Source organism: Bos indicus x Bos taurus, chromosome 1, assembly GCF_003369695.1.
Source record: "Bos indicus x Bos taurus breed Angus x Brahman F1 hybrid chromosome 1, Bos_hybrid_MaternalHap_v2.0, whole genome shotgun sequence".
NCBI classification, from domain to species: Eukaryota; Metazoa; Chordata; class Mammalia; order Artiodactyla; family Bovidae; genus Bos; species Bos indicus x Bos taurus.
In genome coordinates, this window is record NC_040076.1 from 97,441,860 (window position 1) to 97,460,469 (window position 18,610).

At 38.0% G+C, this 18,610-nt stretch overlaps 1 protein-coding gene across 6 annotated transcripts in view; it reads left to right on the plus strand.

The window, feature by feature from the left end:
- Positions 1-18,610, plus strand: part of MECOM (MDS1 and EVI1 complex locus) — a 627,611-nt gene that overhangs the window by 286,892 nt on the left and 322,109 nt on the right. For all 6 annotated transcript variants that reach the window (XM_027541659.1, XM_027541631.1, XM_027541676.1 and 3 more), the window contains exon 2: positions 14,804-15,141. In XM_027541659.1, the coding sequence (XP_027397460.1) occupies positions 14,804-15,141 (338 nt within the window). The remainder of the gene's footprint in view (positions 1-14,803; positions 15,142-18,610) is intronic.

The following is an 18,610-nucleotide window of genomic DNA, read 5'->3' on the forward strand; positions in this document are numbered from 1 at the left end:
CTTTGCACTATGCAAATTAGTGACCTGTAACCTTTTTTTTCCCAGGTGACTTATTTTGACTTAACTATGTCCAAATAAATGTGTTTATTTGGGAGAGCTCAATGCTACCAAAAACTGACATGCTAAGCATCTCCTGTGGCTCATAATATGTATGAGAGATGTGGACCACCCTCTGTTTTCTCATTATGCCAAATAATGGAAAGTGGAAATCACTCTAATCCTTTCTTCTGTGTCTGCTGTACCTCTGCAAATATGATAAACTCAATCCAATTAAAAGTCATTACCTCTGCAAGGCTCAGCCACAGTCTATAACGTTCTGTTTCACAATCCTCTCAATTATCTGTCTTCATCACAGGTGGAATGTTTATAGCCATCTTCCACTTCAGTTTTCTCTTAACAAAGAGGAAAATCACTTTTATATGTTGATTATTGTAGTTCTGGTTTTCTGTACCATACATTTGACTCTATTCAATGCAGCTTTATATTATACAAGTTAATTCTTCCTGGTCATTTATCTTATCTCTCTGACTAGATTGTAAGTTCTTTAAAATCAGCAATTTAACTTTATTCTTTTTTGTGATGCCCCCACGGTGCTTTGCATATAAAAGTCTTATTGACTAAATGATTAACAGTTTGTGGTACATGTTGGATCATAGTTTGTAAGACTTAATAGTGGTGATGAGCATTAAAAAGTTGAATGGAGTATATATAGTAATATAACAACAATAGCAACAAAAGCAACACAAATAAAAACAGCACACGGCTTGTTAAGTTATTGTATAATTATTTCTTATGTTTCAGGAATCTCTCCTGCCCCTCAATGGATTTTCTTAACATCATATACTTCTGACAGAATGAAAACTTTTCCAACTTTTCCTCTCAAGCAGTCATAGTTTATGTAGGTTTACATGGGTTGATCCACAAAATATTTGACTCGGCAAGCATATTGAATGTTTAGATGAGTAAACTGATAATTTTCTGGCTTATTCAGCTCTGAGATTCTACAACGCTATGAAAAATGGATATTTCAACCAATTATTTCATCAACTAAGCAACATGATGCCAAAAGATTTTATTTAGCTTAATTTTATTTAATAGCTCAAATATTAACTTAGCTATACTCAATAGCTATAACCTATTTAAAAGCAGTTTGTTAAAGAAGATTCATTGGACTAAATCCATAAAATGATCAACAGAAGCATAAAACAAATCACTAAATTTTGCTTATTCAGGAGAATAATATTAATACCTAGATCTAAGTAAGAATAATTTTATATAATTTTGATATAAATAGGCAGCACAGTATTATATATATATATATATGTGTGTGTATATATATATACATACACACTATAAAATACGAAGTTACAAATATTTGGTTTTTGGTATTCTTTTATTTGTGAAGCACCTTGATGAATAAATAGATTCTTTGGGGGATTTTTTTTTACCATATAAATGCAGCTCTCAAAATTTATTTTTCTACTTTTGCTTTTGTTTAAGTTTCTTTGACCATCATAGGCATATATGGATATTATTTGGGAAAGGACCATCATCAGTTGAGTGGTGTGGGACACCAGAATATCTAGTCCTGCCATTTTCTCTGACAAACATTGCTTTAGATTGGAGGTTTCAGAGTGATCTGGCCAGTCATCCCTCTGTATACAGTACTGTTCTGAGGTCAGCCAGAACTCTCTCTGGTCTGTTTGGCACAACTTTCAATTCAAACTGGAAGATAATGTTGTGGTTTGGGCCATTTATAGGCTGGTGGGAGTTTTACTGGCTCACAGCAGTCCCACCTGGTTTACAGGAGAACTTTTAGTCTTATTTTTCAGTGAAGTAGACCAAGCAGAAGTACATTTTTTACTAGTTACTGACAGGGAAACCATCCACTTCTCCATGTGGTTTTCTCTTGGCTTATTTTGTAATGAAAATGTGGGCAAGGCTGTTTTAGAACCTGTTGGTTTCATCATTTTATGAGTTATTTAGAAGGTGTGACAGTAAATCATGCCTTTCTTTTTGAAACTTACATTACTATGAAGAACTTGGTGCACCTCAGAAATGCCTGTAAATGACAACTGCATTTCCACCGAGAATGGAAATAAGAGGTTTATTCTTGTTACATTTTTTAATTGAGGTTTAATTGTCATATAACATTATATTAGCTGGAGAAGGGAATGGCAGTCCACTCCAGTAACTTGCCTGGAGAATCCCATGGACAGAGGAGCCTGGCGGGCCACAGTCCATGGGGTCACAAAGAGTTGGACAGGACGAGCGACTAGCATTATTATATTAGTTTCAGGTGTACTTATTTGATGTTTACATGTATTGCAAAATAATCATCACAATAAGTCTAGTTAACATTGTCACCATATAATTATAATTTTTTTTTTGTAATGAGGACTTTTAAGATTTACTCTTAGCAACTTTCAAGAATGAAATATAGTAATAGGGCTCCCCTGGTGGCTCAGATGGTAAAGAATCTGCCTGCAGTACAGGAGACCCAGGTTTGATTCCTGGGTCAGGAAGATCCCCTGGAGAAGGGAATGGTAACCCATTCCAGTATTTTTGCCTGGAGAATTTCACGGACAGAGAAGCCTGGCAGGCTAAAGTCCATGGGGTTGCAAAGAGTTAAACATGACTGAGCGGCTAACACACACACATTATTAACTATGCTATTATTAACTAGTCACCATGCTGTACATTACATCACCATGATTTATTTATTTTATAACCAGAAATTTGTACCTTTAGACTGCCTTCACCCAGTTCACCGACTTCTGTAGATTGACCCAGAAATAGTTACTTTTATTCAACTCTTAAACAGTCATCACTCTTCATAACTTCCTTTTAGATCTTATTTTACCACGTAATCATATACCTGTTGCCATCTTTGTCTTTATTACTCAACTCTAGGTTTCTTGAGGGTAGAAATTTGATCTCATTCAAATCTATATGTAGCCATAGCAACTTGCACAGTCCTAGGTACAGCATGGTGTCAAATCATTGTTTTGGAATGGGTAAATGACTAAAGTCTGAGAAGCAGCATCTTGGGCAAAGAATATCACCCCTACACTTCAATTATCTAAGTCCTCTCCTTATGCTAGAAAAGAGTTTTAATCTGGGCACTTTTGTAGTCTATCACAAAATTTCAATTGGAATGTGCAATTGAAGCAGTCACACACAGCTGGTAAAGTCTGGGACATCTGTTTAATCCTTCACTCTCATAGTTTGGAGCCCACCAAAGATTTTGAAAGTCAAATGTATATTTATTCCACAGAGGAAACTTTATCAACCAGTGCAAAAGTTTACTGGCACTAGCTGGTGATATAATGGGTAGTTTAAATCCTGCTAACTGCAAATAATTTTTCAACAGTGTTTATGATTGTGGTAGAGTTTAGTGAGGCAGAAGGACAGATAACATAAATATTTCAACAAAAGCCGATTGTACTGGAGCCATAAATAAATTAGACCCAGTTTGTAAATAAATTTAGTTTTTGCCAACAAACATTTATAATCCTCTCTTGCTGCAAATGATAGTAATTTATATAGAAGAGGTCCTGAATGCCTTTCTTTAAAAGTCAGTTCTCATTAGGAGGCAGTGCCTGGTGCCCGTCAAGTGTCTTAGACTGTGTGACTCAATTAGACATGAAGGATACTGTACAGACCACCTAATGCTACTAGTTGTTGTACATGTTGATAATGACAATTTCCAGAGATCATACATAGCTTGGTAGTCTATGAAGTTGTCATATTATATCATTCCCTTAAATACCTAGCTTGTGTTACCACTTAACAATGTTGAAATTACCCCTCTCAAATCATAAGTGCTATTTAGTGTATGTATACACGTATGCATGACACATCTGTTCATATTTTCCCTGAAAACATTTTTTTATTAACGTGTATAATGTTTTCTCAAATTAAAAATAAAAACAAACCTTCACGTTTTTTCAATGACATTCCATGCATCCCCACGGTTTTGAATGATTTTATGTTTAATATGATGTAGTGTTGGGAAACTCAATATAGGGGCCTTTAGAGTTTGAAATGGGGGCAGAAAATTGCACTTCTTGGAACCATCTAAACTTATTTTACACCGAAGATGCTGTATTTGCCGTGGGACCAGAATCCATGCTGAAATCAGCTGAATCAAGGAACTTTCCCCACAGAATCACTTTAAGCTCAGAAGTCATTCTTGTTTTTGTTACCAAGCCTTGTGAGAACAAGGATCATTGTTCATTTTCATATAAAGCCTAATTTTGAAACCAACTACATTTAATTTTGGGGTACTCTCTGCTCTTTATCAAACTCAGTGTGGTTAGGTTAGGCTTCTATTGCTTGTTCACATTCCTTTTTATCGGCAAGCCACTGCTACAACTCCCTCTTCTGCCAGACAAGCATAATTATTTTCTTTTCTTTATGTAGGATTCCTGGATATAAGAAAGCTCTTCTGTTTTGTAGCAACAGGGAAGGTTCTGCATCAAGTTAGCTGTGAGAATGAATTTGAACTTACATTTCCACTGTTTATTCAATTCTCCTGTACACCTATCTTTGTTTATTGTATGGTAGAAAGTGGAGGGCAATCTCATTTACTTTTTGATCTTCATCTTTGCAGGGGTTGTTTTGAATATTTTCAGCCAGTTTATATTAGAATTTGGTCTCCTTGCTTCAAAATACATTCCCCTCTTCTTCCTTTAACTTGTAGCTCCTGAGTTTTGGTCTCTCCTTCGGAGGCAAGAAGGATCTCTGCCAAAAGCCACCAAGCCACACTTAGGTAATTATAATAAACAAGTTGGGGCTCTCATTTCACATGCAGAGCTGAATGAAGCAGAGCTGTGGTCAAAGAGATCCCAGTTGCTCCTCTGTTAGCAATGGCACATTAATGCACTCTCATGCTCCCCTCCCCCACTCCAACACTTTTTTTCTTTTTTTAAAGGAAGTAAATCAGGTCACTCTTTAGCATGTGAAGGGCTGTAGCTTTCTTCTGAAACCACCATCAACAACATAAACAAATTAGAGGTAGTAAACCACACATTCTGCCCACACATAAACCACAGTCCTCACCAGAGGGCAGTCTACTTAATGTGAGAATAACAGCCCAGTTTTATAAGCCTCTACTGGGAATAAATTCCAGTTTCACTGGTTAGAACAAAGTTGGGCAGCCAGAGTATAGGCTCTCCTAGGTTACATGTTGGGAGAGACCGAAGTGGAGAGACCAGGAAATATATTTTATAAGCTTCTGGTACACCAAACTTGGACCATTCTTTGGTTTTCATTATGTAGAACTGGGACTGCTTGAGTGGAATGGACCTGGGGCTGAACTTGTCCAATGTGCTTATTTTATGGAAGGGGAGTCAGAGACCCCTCAAAAGCTACGACTCTCAAGCTCTTAAGGTTGCTCTGGGCAGGGAAGACATATTGCTGAATCCAGACCTCCACATCTGGGCATGCACCACTCCTGCTTTTCCTGAGTGCAAATGGCATAGTTTACAACTGCCAACTTGACCCATACAGGAGTTATAAAATATTCCCTATACCTTCCTGATGCTGATACGCTTCCTTTCCTGACAATGGTGAGTCCTCAACTAATGTGTCCAGCCCTAAACTAATGTGTTCCGTCATCAGTAAATTCCTGCCTGTGATAGTCTTTTCTTAAATACCTGTTTAAACAGTAATTTAGATAAGAGTGTCCCATTTGTGTGCAACAGGAAATGCCTGCCTTCTTTTAGATATGCTGGCAAATAATTACTGTAGATACGGCTTGAATACTGAAAGGCTGTACTCTGGTCATTTCGGACTGCCTGAGAGCAACCACCCAGTCTGCTGCAACATAATTTCAGGGCATTTCTATTTTACTCTAAATGAATCTGAAGGAAAATCACTTTGGGGATATAAAAAGCTTAGGAGAAAAGCCATCAGGTCAAAGGTTGCCTAAAGACTCTTAAAAATTTGTCTTACTATAAGGGAGTCACGGCACAAAGTTATAACGTAAGAGAAACCATATCTGATGTGTGATAAGTCTGTTCTTACCTAGTCATTCCAGTGGGTATTGGCGATCCTGTCTCCCTTAACAACAGAATGAGCCAAACATTAACCAGGTCGTGTTTTTCCTTGGAGTAGTACCCATACAGCTTTTAATGTCTTTATTTTAGCTGTTTTAGATCTGTAAGTAGGTACCAGAGGGTTTCTTTATTGGTACCTCAACTGTGAATTTTCTGGCAATTTCTTTCCATAACCCGTTTTAAAAAGCTTAGTTCCATCTCTGATGAGGAACTTTTAGAAGTGGTCAAACTCATTTCATAAGAGCTTTAGAAGCTACCAGTTTAATTCACAAAACATACTTGTTTAGTGAAATGTCTGTGAAATTTCAAGAAGAGTGGAGAAACGCTTAACCAGAGTTAAAACCCCAGGATAAATGAGAGGTATGCCACAATCCTATGAAGAAGACAAATGTTTGTTCACTGATTTGGTCCTTTACTTTCAACCCCTGTGGTATTTTTTGCCATCTTCCTTGCTTGCCTCCCAACACTCTTTCATACTTTTAGGGTCTTTTTGACAGCACATACGTAAAATATTTTTAGAAAACACTGGAGGAAAAAATTCCACAAGGAAGAAATGGAATACTCTGGTACAAGGAAGTAGCAAATACTAAAGGTGCAAGGAAGTTAGAAGGTCATTACAAAAAATTCCATGTGCCAAGCGATGTTGATACATTATTTCACAATAAGTAGTGCTCTCTGGAGACACGGATTCTTCAAATGCAGTCCAGTGTTAACAGATTCCGCGATGTCTACTTGTGACTCCTCTCTGGAGGCAGCACATTCTAAAGACCAGTTCCGTCAGCAGCCTCCATCCTATTCGTGCTTGCGAAGTCGCTTCAGTCATGTCTGACTCTTTAAGACCCTATGGACTGTAGCCTGTCTGGCTCCTCTCTCCATGGGATTCTCCAGGCAAGCATACTGGAGTGGGTTGCCATTCCCGCCTCCAGGAGATCCTCCCGACCCCAGGGATCCAACCCACCTTCTCTTACCAGGATCTTTACCAATAGCGCCACCTGGGAAGCCTATGAGATGCTTCGATTTTCCCAGCCTGTGCCTCTGACCCTTACTACGGTCCTTCAAAGCTAGTTTAAGTCAGTTTTCTGGAAATTCGTTTCCCTCACTTTTACTAGTTTCCTTTCTTCCTTTCGTTGGGATCTTAAATTTCATTATCTTGGGGCCATTCTCACAGACTATTCTGCGGGCCAGTGCACAGCCTCCTTCTTTGTTCTGTTTGTGCGTCTGGCATGACTTGGGCTCCACCCTTTCCCCAAGCCCAGCGCGTGGTGATTGGTTGCGTCGCTGGTGCAGAAGAGCTGGCTCCCAGGTCCTCCGCTTCCTCGCCAACAGGCCTGGGTCACCGCTCTGGAATTGTCCTAACAAGGGAAGAAGAGCATGTCCGGTTTGAATTTTGGAAGGAAATTGATGTCTTCCCCCTCCCCTCCCCGCCCCACCATTAGCAGGCACCGACTCATGGACTCGTGTTCATGCGCTCACGTCCTACCAGGAGGTCCCTGGTGGGGCTTGAGGTTTGGCAGCGCCTGCCTTGCTCGCGGAGCTGGGCACGCATCCGCCGCTCGCAGCCACGTGTAATCCTTCCTGTCTGCTCGCCACTTGGGCACAAAGTCCCAGCACTCGGGCCCACCCTCTTCTTTAGTAGCAATTAACCTTTACTACAGAGCTTCCTTTGAAGTTTGCTCATGTTTTTATTACAAAACTGCAATGAGGAACATAATGGGGGGAAATGTCTAAATTTCGGAGTTACCTAATCTGTTCAATTCCCGTGCTGGCCTCCTCCTGGCAGTTGTTTCATGTAGTTATGATCTCAACCAGTCTGCCTGAGATTTCAAACCATGTTTCTGTCTCAGCCTATTTTTAAGATTAGTGAGCTATTACACACATGCACACTACAAACGCACACTGATGTGTCTATTATGCGCCTAAGTGTATACGGCTGCATATATAGAACTTGTTCCTTGTTTAATGTCTAGGGAAATTTTTTTTTTACTTCAGAGACAAGCTAGGTATATGTGCTTTTAATGTTAACTTTAAACTCTAGTTGCTAAAATTTTCTCTCAATGGACTTACGTGAAGAAGAGTGGAAAATTATTTATGCTAGTATCACTAATGATAATGCTGAGTGATAAGTATTATGACGCGTACTGAATGCTATTAACGGTGAAATTCTGGATTTTGAATGGCATCTGCCCAGAAGATTTGCAGTTAAGCTAGGCAGAGGGGCCAAGTGAAACAAATGGTGAGTTATATAAAACCCACAAAAGAGACGGCATTTTAGGCCAGCCTTGCAAATAAGAACCAAAGAATTATGAGTGAAATGGCATTTTTTTTTTCCTAGACTGCCGTTCACAGGAGCTCAAATAAATGAAATCATTTTTCTCTGCTTTTCACTCAGCAGTAAATCATTGGTAATCTAAGGTTGGTAGAAAAGCAACTGTGAAGCTCAAAGAAAATACAAGAGAATCTTTTTTTTTTTTTTCCTTAGGATGGGTAAGGACTTTCTAAGAAAAATGTAAAAATCACAAAGGAAAAATAGACTTCATTCCATACAAGTTAAAAATTTTGTACAACACAAGCTCCATTAAAAAACCAAATGATAAGTGATCTACTGGGGATAGTAGCAAAAAGCTATATCAAAGGGCTTATTTCTTTATCATTAGTAAGACAGACCAATAAAAGCCCAGTTTCAACTGGACAGAAACAATGAGTAATTTGCAAAAGGGGAAATGGGAATGACAAAATATTTAGTCTTAGTAATCACTGAGATGTGAATTAAAGCAACAATAGATATACAGTCTTTTCTGTTGTATTAATACATTTTAAAAACAAGACATAATAATAAATACCAGTATGATGGCTTGGAGTATAAATTGGTATCCAGCTCTGAGAAGCAATCTGTCAATACTCACTCAGCTTTCTTCTAGGAATATAACCTAAATAGGGTGAACATAAATATTTATATGAAAAAATGTTTATTTTAGTGGTATTTATGGTATCAGAAAATTAGAAGCAAGATAAATAAATACTATGGAAATAGTTAATTTATTATGGGTTTATATTATGGAATATAATGCAGCAATTAAAATGTAGTTTAATGTTTTTAAACCCATAAGGAAGTGTTCATAATATCAAGTGAGAAAAGTGAAAAAACAAGCTATTCACATAGTAGGGCCACAATTTTGAAAAAACAAACATACCTTAAAACATATCTTTAAAGAAAAAAAAGCAAGTTGCCTAAGAGTTAAAGAGAGGACTGGATTTGAACAGCTGGGTTCTAGTCTCAGCTGACTTTGGATATACTGGTTAGCGTCCGTGGGTATCAGGTTGCACATTTGCAAAATGGAAGATTATCCTTCTCATCGTAGTTTTCTCCCTGGATTGTGAGAGAATATAGATACATCTGCGGAGGTTATTATTATCAGTATTATTTCTGCAATTTCATCTTTGTAGATTCTGATATGTTTTTAAAATGCAACTCTCCTCAGGTGGAAACCTTTTGTTAGTTATTCCAAGAGTCATAGAAATAAATATAATCCAATATAAATGGAGCCTTGGTCTCCAGGGATATTAGAACACTTAAAAGTTGAATTGAAGAATTTGATTTCCAAGAGCATTTCCCAAGTCATTTGCCTCAAATCCAACAATAAACTTATCTTTCTGTCCTTTTTCAGTTAATGACACACTTAAAGGATGCAAGAAGCAAATTCCAGTAGCAGGTAGTTCAGATCCAAGAAATTACAAGGGTTATTTATCTTTATGGGAGCACTGATGTATATAGCACTTCTTACCTGATACTTACCTATTGTAAATGTGCCCAATCTGTCAATCTGATATCTGAGCAATTCTTTAATTAACTGTAGTTATAGCTCAGGAAGAAGATTTACCAGTTTTTCCTCAATAACACACATTTAATGGAGATATGATAATTGAGGTAGTTTGTCATTTAGATGAAAGGTTTTAGCAGCTTTTTGGATAGTTCTTGAGTAAGGTACCTTGAGACATTAGTTGATAAACTGCATATGTTGTTGAAAATTTCTTAATGCTAGATGACACTGAAATATTGTTGCATGTTTTGATACATAAAACTCAGCAGTTTTGTATTTCCATTTTTTGTCATCACAGCCCTTTTTATATTTAATTCCAATGATACAGGATTAACAGTGGCTTGAAAACAAATTGCCTGGCTTTGCACATACATTTAATGCCTGTGTGTGGATGAATAGGACCATAAGTCTTTCTCCTGGATTTGCTTGACCTATATAAGCTGTTCTTTAAGTTTAATTGGAATTATTTTGCTATTGTAAGCAGAACTGCATTCAGGTTTTAAATTCAAATTCTTCTGTGCAGCAGCCTAGGCACGTATGTGTATTTTGTCTCCACAGAAATTGAAATCCAAACTCACTAGTTTAAAAATTATGCATTGGGAAAGTTTGTGGGTAACTCAAAGGTCATGGGGTCAGCAATGGTTGTGGGGCGGGGGTCGGGGGTGGTGGGGGACCAGATGAGTTTCCCTCTATCCCTTTTTAAGGTTTGGGATTACTTTGATGGCACTGACAGTATGACTAGTTTAACCCTTTCAGGAAATAGGGGAGATTTTACTGACCATTAATGGATAATTACTGGAGGAAATAGTTCTATTCATTTGGATGCATTTTTGTTTCCTGCTGCTTAAATGGATAAGTCTATAGGTTACACAATGTCTTCCAGTTTTTAAGCACTTCTTGAAGAAACCAAAATCTTCATAATGGATGATAAATCCCTTTAGGAATCTTTAACTACATTTGCAGTAGTTAAATGTTAGCATTCTAGAGAGATGTTTTTGTATGTTTTTAGCTGTATAAAGAGTGTTGGTGAACTTTTGGCTCTTAGGTTGAAGTGCAAAATCTCCCTAAAGAATAAAATTAATAGACTTTATCAAGGGTGTTGGAACCCTGAAGTATATTTCTCTGATAGTATTTCTTTGGGGCATTATAAAAATTGTTTATTTTAATGTTGGATTTGGAGTAAAGTTTCTAATCTGTAATGTTCCATTTTTGTGGGTTTAAAGGTGCTTTCCAGGATCAAAATAATTTCCAATATTTAATAGAAAAATATTGATTTGTTTTAATAGTCAATGAAATTATATGTTAGGTTAATTATCTCTTTAACTAGTATTTTTAAAGCATCTTTATGAAGATCACTTGGAGAATTCCTAAGAAGTATGAGTTTTGAAGCTTCCCTTTAAGAGTCTATTTCCTAGTTTGGAATAAAAGGTTATTCTTATTAAACTCTAAATAGCAATATGCAGCATTATTTGATCATCAGACTGAGGAAGGAAATTGTGTAAGAGCTCAAAAGAAGGGAAATACTTATGTTAACTGGGATGGCAAGGAGATAAGTTGGGAGTTGACATAGAGAATGACTAGAAGTTGGATGGGTAAAGGGGAAGAGAGAAACAGAGGAAATGCTTACTGAGCCCAGAAGATCAGATCAGATCAGATCAGTCGCTCAGTCGTGTCTGACTCTTTGCGACCCCATGAATCACAGCACGCCAGGCCTCCCTGTCCATCACCAACTCCCAGAGTTCACTGAGACTCACGTCCATTGAGTCAGTGATGCCATCCAGCCATCTCATCCTCTGTCATCCCCTTCTCCTCTTGCCCCCAATCCCTCCCAACATCAGAGTCTTTTCCAATGAGTCAACTCTTCGCATGAGGTGGCCAAAGTACTGGAGTTTCAGCTTTAGCATCATTCCTTCCAAAGAAATCCCAGGGCTGATCTCCTTTAGAATGGACTGGTTGGATCTCCTTGCAGTCCAAGGGACTCTCAAGAGTCTTCTCCAACACCACAGTTCAAAAGCATCAATTCTTCGGTGCTCAGCCTTCTTCACAGTCCAACTCTCACATCCATACATGACCACAGGAAAAACCATAGCCTTGACTAGACGAACCATTGTTGGCAAAGGAATGTCTCTGCTTTTGAATATGCTATCTAGGTTGGTCATAACTTTCCTTCCAAGGAGTAAGCGTCTTATAATTTCATGGCTGCAGTCACCATCTGCAGTGATTTTGGAGCCCAGAAAGATAAAGTCTGACACTGTTTCCACTGTTTCCCCATTTATTTCCCATGAAGTGGTAGGACCGGATGCCATGATCTTCGTTTTCTGAATGTTTAGCTTTAAGCCAACTTTTTCACTCTCCACTTTCATCAAGGGGCTTTTGAGTTCCTCTTCACTTTCTGCCATAAGGGTGGTGTCATCTGCATATCTGAGGTTATTGATATTTCTCCCGGCAATCTTGAGTCCAGCTTGTGTTTCTTCCAGTCCAGCGTTTCTCATGATGTACAGAAGATAGAGATAAGTTTATTCTGGCCTGGGGACTCCTACTGAGGAGTATTGAGATTAAAAGAGAAAGAATGGTTTCAGAATGAGAGAGATTCTGTTCCAAGCCTATTTTACTTGTGGACATTGGGAATTACTGGAGGCTACTGCATAGAGAAATTTATATACCAGGAAGATAAATTCAGCAGCATTGTACAGGCTCAGTGTGAAAGGACTGGAAAGATGTTAGAAGTCTAGAGACCCATTTAGAGGACTGTTAAAAAATTCAGGAATGAAAACATGGATTTAAAGAATGGGGTGAAGGTAAAAATCTTACAAGAAGAATGGACAGCATTTAATGACTGAATAGATTGAGGATGAAGGAGACAAAATATCCATGTTATTTTAAAACCTTGAACATGGGTAATTTGAGGGAAAATATTATTTTTAATAGAAATGGGGAAATGGGAGGACACTTGATTTGAAGGTAGATGATAATATGCAAGATTTTGGATATGCTGAACTTGAATGATAATGAGCTTGTTATGTTGAGATCAGATGTCTCATTGAAATAAGGCTGGGTCTTGATTTGACGCTTAGTTTAAATGGCATTATCTCATTTAACTCAAGAACCAAGCACTTCATTAGAAAGATACTTTTGCATGTATAATCACTTTGCACTTCACAAAACTTTAAGAGGAGTTATACTTGATGGACAATTTTTAATAGGTGTTATGGTTAATTAAATTCCATAATGACTCAAAGAAGGCATTGGGAGTAGAACTCAGATATTCTACCCTCTAGCCCAATAAAGTATCTTTGAAGATTTTAATAATTCATAGAACTGTAAGGTTGATGGGATCTAAAGTGTCATCTAGTCTAGTCATTAATCTAAAGCTACAATTCCTCCATATCAACCCTAATTCATGGCTATCTAGGCTATATTAGAACCCCGTGCTGGGGAACTTTAGGTGACCCATTTAACTTTGGATGGCTCTGATTGAAGTCTGTCGTCTTGTAATTTTAAGCCATTTTTCTTAGTTCCCCCATTGAATATCTACAAATTGAACAAATTAGATATGACTCTCAGTCTGTAATCCTAGTGGAAACATGTGTTTATTTTCTTTAAGGTAACATATCCCCTTCAACTGGTGGGAAATGCATACTTAGTTATTATTCTTTATGCTTCCTCCATTCCAAAGATGCGGAAAGATCTTAAGGCTGATGTGGTGTGGTCATTTACTTCAGCATGGGGCTGTACTGCTCCAGGGAGCCCTTGGAGCTCCAGGGTTGAGGGTGCAAACTCCTAGTTACTCTCTTCCGCTCTCCCCTCAAAGATGGTCTTGTCATCTCCTCCAGGCAAGACCTCTGCTCCATGCAGAGTCTCTCTGCTGCTAAGTCACTTCAGTCGTGTCCGACTCTGTGCGACCTCGTAGACGGCAGCCCACCAGGCTCCCCCGTCCCTGGGATTCTCCAGGCAAGAACACTGGAGTGGGTTGCCATTTCCTTCTCCAAGGCATGAAAGTGAAAAGTGAAAGTGAAGTCGCTCAGTCGTGTCTGCCTCTTAGCAACCCCATGGACTGCAGCCTACCAGGCTCCTCCGTCCATGGGATTTTCCAGGCAAGAGTACTGGAGTGGGGCGCCATTGCCTTCTCCGAGAGTCTCTCTGATCTCTACTTTTCTCAGTCTGGAGGAAATTCACTCTCTTTTTTGGTACACTCCATGACACCATCTTCTCTTTGTTCCCTCTGGGAAATTCACCTAATTTCTTCAATGATTTTAGCTTTTATAAATGTCCAGAGGAAGCACTAGCATCAAATAACTTTAACTCTCTGTTCTGCGTAAGCTACTGAGGCAAAGAAATACCACAGGCTCAATGGTATGTTTGAAATGGGAAAGGAAAAACAGAGAAAGAACAAACATAAATTAACCTTTCAATAAATAATCTTGCCATATGAACTTAAGTCTTGTGGCTCATGGAAGCCTTTGGACTCTCTTGTGACTCTACTACAATTTAGTCCAAGATACCTCTGCACGATATAACTTTCTAAGACATTGTATAATGCTATCAGCTCCCAATTTGGGATGGTTTGCAGAGTTGTAGTTACACATATGTTTACTCTTAATCTCTACTTTATTCATAATAATAATTAAATTGCTGATTGTTTCCCAGCTGGATAATAGATTGAGCTGGCCCATGAGAGTACTGACAGTCAAAGATTAGCTCATTTGATTTATGGATTCAACAGAGATAAACCAAAGAGGAAATAATCCCTTCCCCCCGCTTCATCTGTGAATAACAGAGGTTTTAATGAAGGCATATTTTAACAATGGTCTTTCCTATTTTTTTTTTTTTAAAGAGCAACAGCATTATAAAGTGAATATTGGGATGTGGAATTCTGTCTCTTTTATATTAGTAGAAATTTATGAAGTTTTTATTTATTCACAGATAATGAGTGTGTATATGGCAGCTACCCTGAAATTCCTTTGGAAGAAATGCCAGATGCAGATGGAGTAGCTGGTGCTCTGTCCCTCAGTATTCAGGAGCCATGCTCTCCAGCCACATCCAGTGAAGCGTTCACTCCAAAGGAGGGCTCTCCTTACAAAGCCCCCATCTACATCCCTGATGATATCCCCATTCCTGCTGAGTTTGAACTTCGAGAGTCAAATATGCCTGGAGCAGGCCTTGGAATATGGAGCAAAAGGAAAATTGAAGCCGGTGAAAAGTTTGGGCCTTATGTGGGAGAGCAGAGATCAAACCTGAAAGACCCTAGTTACGGATGGGAGGTAAGAATATCTTTTGAGTTAATACCTGTATGTATATTAAGATGTGTAAAGAAGAGATTACTTTTAAAAATGTCCATAATATAAGCAAGTTCCATTTGTTGCAAAATATCTTCAAATGGAGTTTTAAGGATGAACCTCTCTTACAATTTTCACTGCTTTATAGAAACAAAGTATTGCTTGAAAGTATGGCATGATAGAAAGGAACCCAACTAATGAATTGGTCAGAGGATAGTGTCTTGAAAATGTATTAAAGGATACAAATATAGTTCTTAAATTAATATTTGGAAACATTAAAGGTGGCCATCCCTAAGGTATGTGGCATAAGCAAACAGAATAGTCGTATGACATGTTTATTGTATTTTGCCTGTACTTTTTTGGCAAGTGGGCTTGGAAGATTGGAGGAAACATTTGTTTTCTCCATCTTGTAGCTTTGAGTTAATTTGGTTTTACTTTCATTTTACATGTTTATTTTGCTCTGTATTCTAATATATTTTCCCCCTCTTTTGGTCATCCCGATTTGATTATACATGTCTCCAGAATATGTGTACTGTACTGAATCTTGTGATGGTTATTTATATTCAGATTGATTTAATGAGTAATTCATGTATAAACATGGCAGCAAAAAGCAATATGAAAATCAGTTGCTAGTTTCAGCCATTCTTTTTTAGAGAACTCATCTGGAAATATGTAAGAAAGGGAAGTTATGTTCTGATTACAAAATCTAAATTAATTTTATTTTGATAAGGACAGGTAAACTAGTTATTCTCTTGAGTTTATAATTTTTGTACAAAATTAGTGTGTGTATATATGTATATGTATATGTATATATATTCCCCACTTATTTTTATAATTTGAAAATTTTTGTAGTTATATTACAGCATCATATTTTCTGGAATAGCTGACCTATATCTGAAAAACTTGTAGGTAATTTCTATATGGACAAGAAAGTGTTTTTTGGAGATATGATTGACCTTTGGTTTTACAGTTTCAGTTAGATAGAAGTCGGATAAACTAGATTTATTTTAGTATGTTCTCTTAATATTTATGATCTGGTTAGCTTTTAAAATAGAAATAAATATGCAGTGCCTTCAGGACTTAATTTCAAATTTTGTCCCTTTGCTTTATCTGTGTTCCCTTGTGAAATCTGCTCAAACTGCCATAATAAAAACAATTCTTATTCAAATTCTGAAATGCTAAAAGTTAAGATCCAGATTTGACATAATTACAAGTGAGAAATCCTTCCTTAGTTTTGCTCTTGACCACAGCTCTGGTGAAGTGGTTTAGCTACACTCCTTCTAGACGTGTCTATTGATAAGAGATTTTTAAAAAATCACTGTAGCATTAACTGATATGTGAGTTGAATACGTTTTAAACCAAATGCGTACAAACTTTACGTCATTATCGTTCACCTTAAAATAATGGCTATAAACATTCCACTAATAAGTAACTCATTAACTCATTAAACTTTTATTACAAAATCTCTAGAGTTAAACAACAAGTGCAGTACTGCTGGAGATTTTCCAGAAGGCATGGAATAAAACAAGACTTAATAATGAAATCATTTTGCAATTCCAGGGTTGGTAAATGTAGGGTTGGTAAATGCAGGTCTGTGCCTCTTTAAACGGAGAAGGCAATGGCAACCCACTCCAGTACTCTTGCCTGGGAAATCCCATGGACAAAGGAGCCTGGTAGGCTACAGTCCATGGGGTCGCGAAGAGTCGCACACGACTGAGCGACTTCACTTTCACTTTTCACTTTCTTGCATTGGAGAAGGAAATGGCAACCCACTCCAGTGTTCTTGCCTAGAGAATCCCAGGGATGGGAGCCTGGTGGGCTGCTGTCTATGGGATCACACAGAGTCGGACACGACTGATGTGACTTAGCAGCCTCTTTAAACAGGAGACCTGTGGATTTGGGGATGAACCTGGTGATAGTTGGTAAATGCAGGGTTGGTAAATGCAGAGTTGGTAAATTCCAGGGCTGGTAAATGCAGGTCTGTGCCTCTTTAAACAGGATACCTGTAGATTTGGGGATGAACCTGATTCTAGTTCTGCATTTAGAGGAAATGTAAAAATAATTAATTTTTTTCTCCTTGGAATAAAATGTCTTTAGCACATACATGGGCAAATGCTTACCCTGAGAAATAATTATTTTCATTATGTCAAAACTGACTTATTTTGTTGCTTGGAATTCAAGATAATTTTATAACAAGTTCTGACTGTTTGCTACACATCACCATTTCCTCTCTGTCCATCAAGAATTCAGTTGATGGTCAATTCGGTGGTTTTCTTCACCACTTTAATGGTTTCCCTTGCGTTTATTTTTTAAAAATAATTTTATTTATTTATTTTTGGCTGTGTTGGGTCTTCGTTGCTGCACAGGCTTTTCTCTCATTGTGGTGAGTGGGACTGCTGTCCAATTGTGGTGCCCTAGTGGGCTTCTCACTGCGGTGGCTCTCTTGTTGCAGAGCACAGACTCTAGAGTGTATGGGCTTCAGTAGTTGTGGAACATGGGCTCAGTAGTTGTGGCTGTGGGCTCTAGAGCACAGGCTCAGTAGCTGTGGGTTGGTAAATGCAGGTCTGTGCCTCTTTAAACAGGATACCTGTGGATTTGGGGATGAACCTGGTGATAGTTCTGCATTTAGAGGAAATGTAAAAATAATTAGTTGCTTAGTTGCTTTATGGCATGTGAGATCTTTCCCGACCAGGGCTGGAATCCATGTCTCCTGCATTGGCAGGCAGATTCTTACCCGCTAAGCCATCAGGGAAGCCCTGTCCTTGCTTTTGAGAGTGTGGATTGTCTGTTCTAGATGTATTGTGAACCAAGCAAGAGCAAGGGCTTTAAAAAATTTTTTTGGGGTGTAATTTTGGCAAAATTGTTATCCACAGAGGAACAGTTGAGTTCTTGACTTTAGTATTTTCTTTCTTTTTTTTTTTTTAATCTTACCCTGCTTAATACAAAACCTAATCATGATCAACAAAGGCACTTGCACAAAGCTTCTGACCTACTCGCATGTGCTCTTTTAAATCAGTCTTATGTCATATTTGTCCTCAACTGTAGCTGATTTCCCTCCTGTTTGGTTGGACAGATAGTTGTGATTAACCAGTGTGGCTTCTTTTTCTGATACTGTTTCATTTTTAAAAATGATGAATTGAAGGAGAAAATAACCTCTTAGGCCAAAAAGAATAAACGTGAATGGAGGAAATCCACATTCATCCAGCAGTTATTCAGTGCTACTGTCCATCAGATTCTGTACTAAATGTTCCCTTGAGAGAATCCCAGCCTATCAAAACTGAACAAGCCATTCCTATCTCTAGTACTACCCTTGCTCTTTTCTCCCTATAAAATTCCCCTCCCTATGCATTTCCTGTTTAATAAATTGGACTACTGTCTGTCCACCTGCTCAAGCCAAAAAATGGATCGTCTTTGACTCTACTGTCTCCCACACCAACCTTATCTGATTTATAGT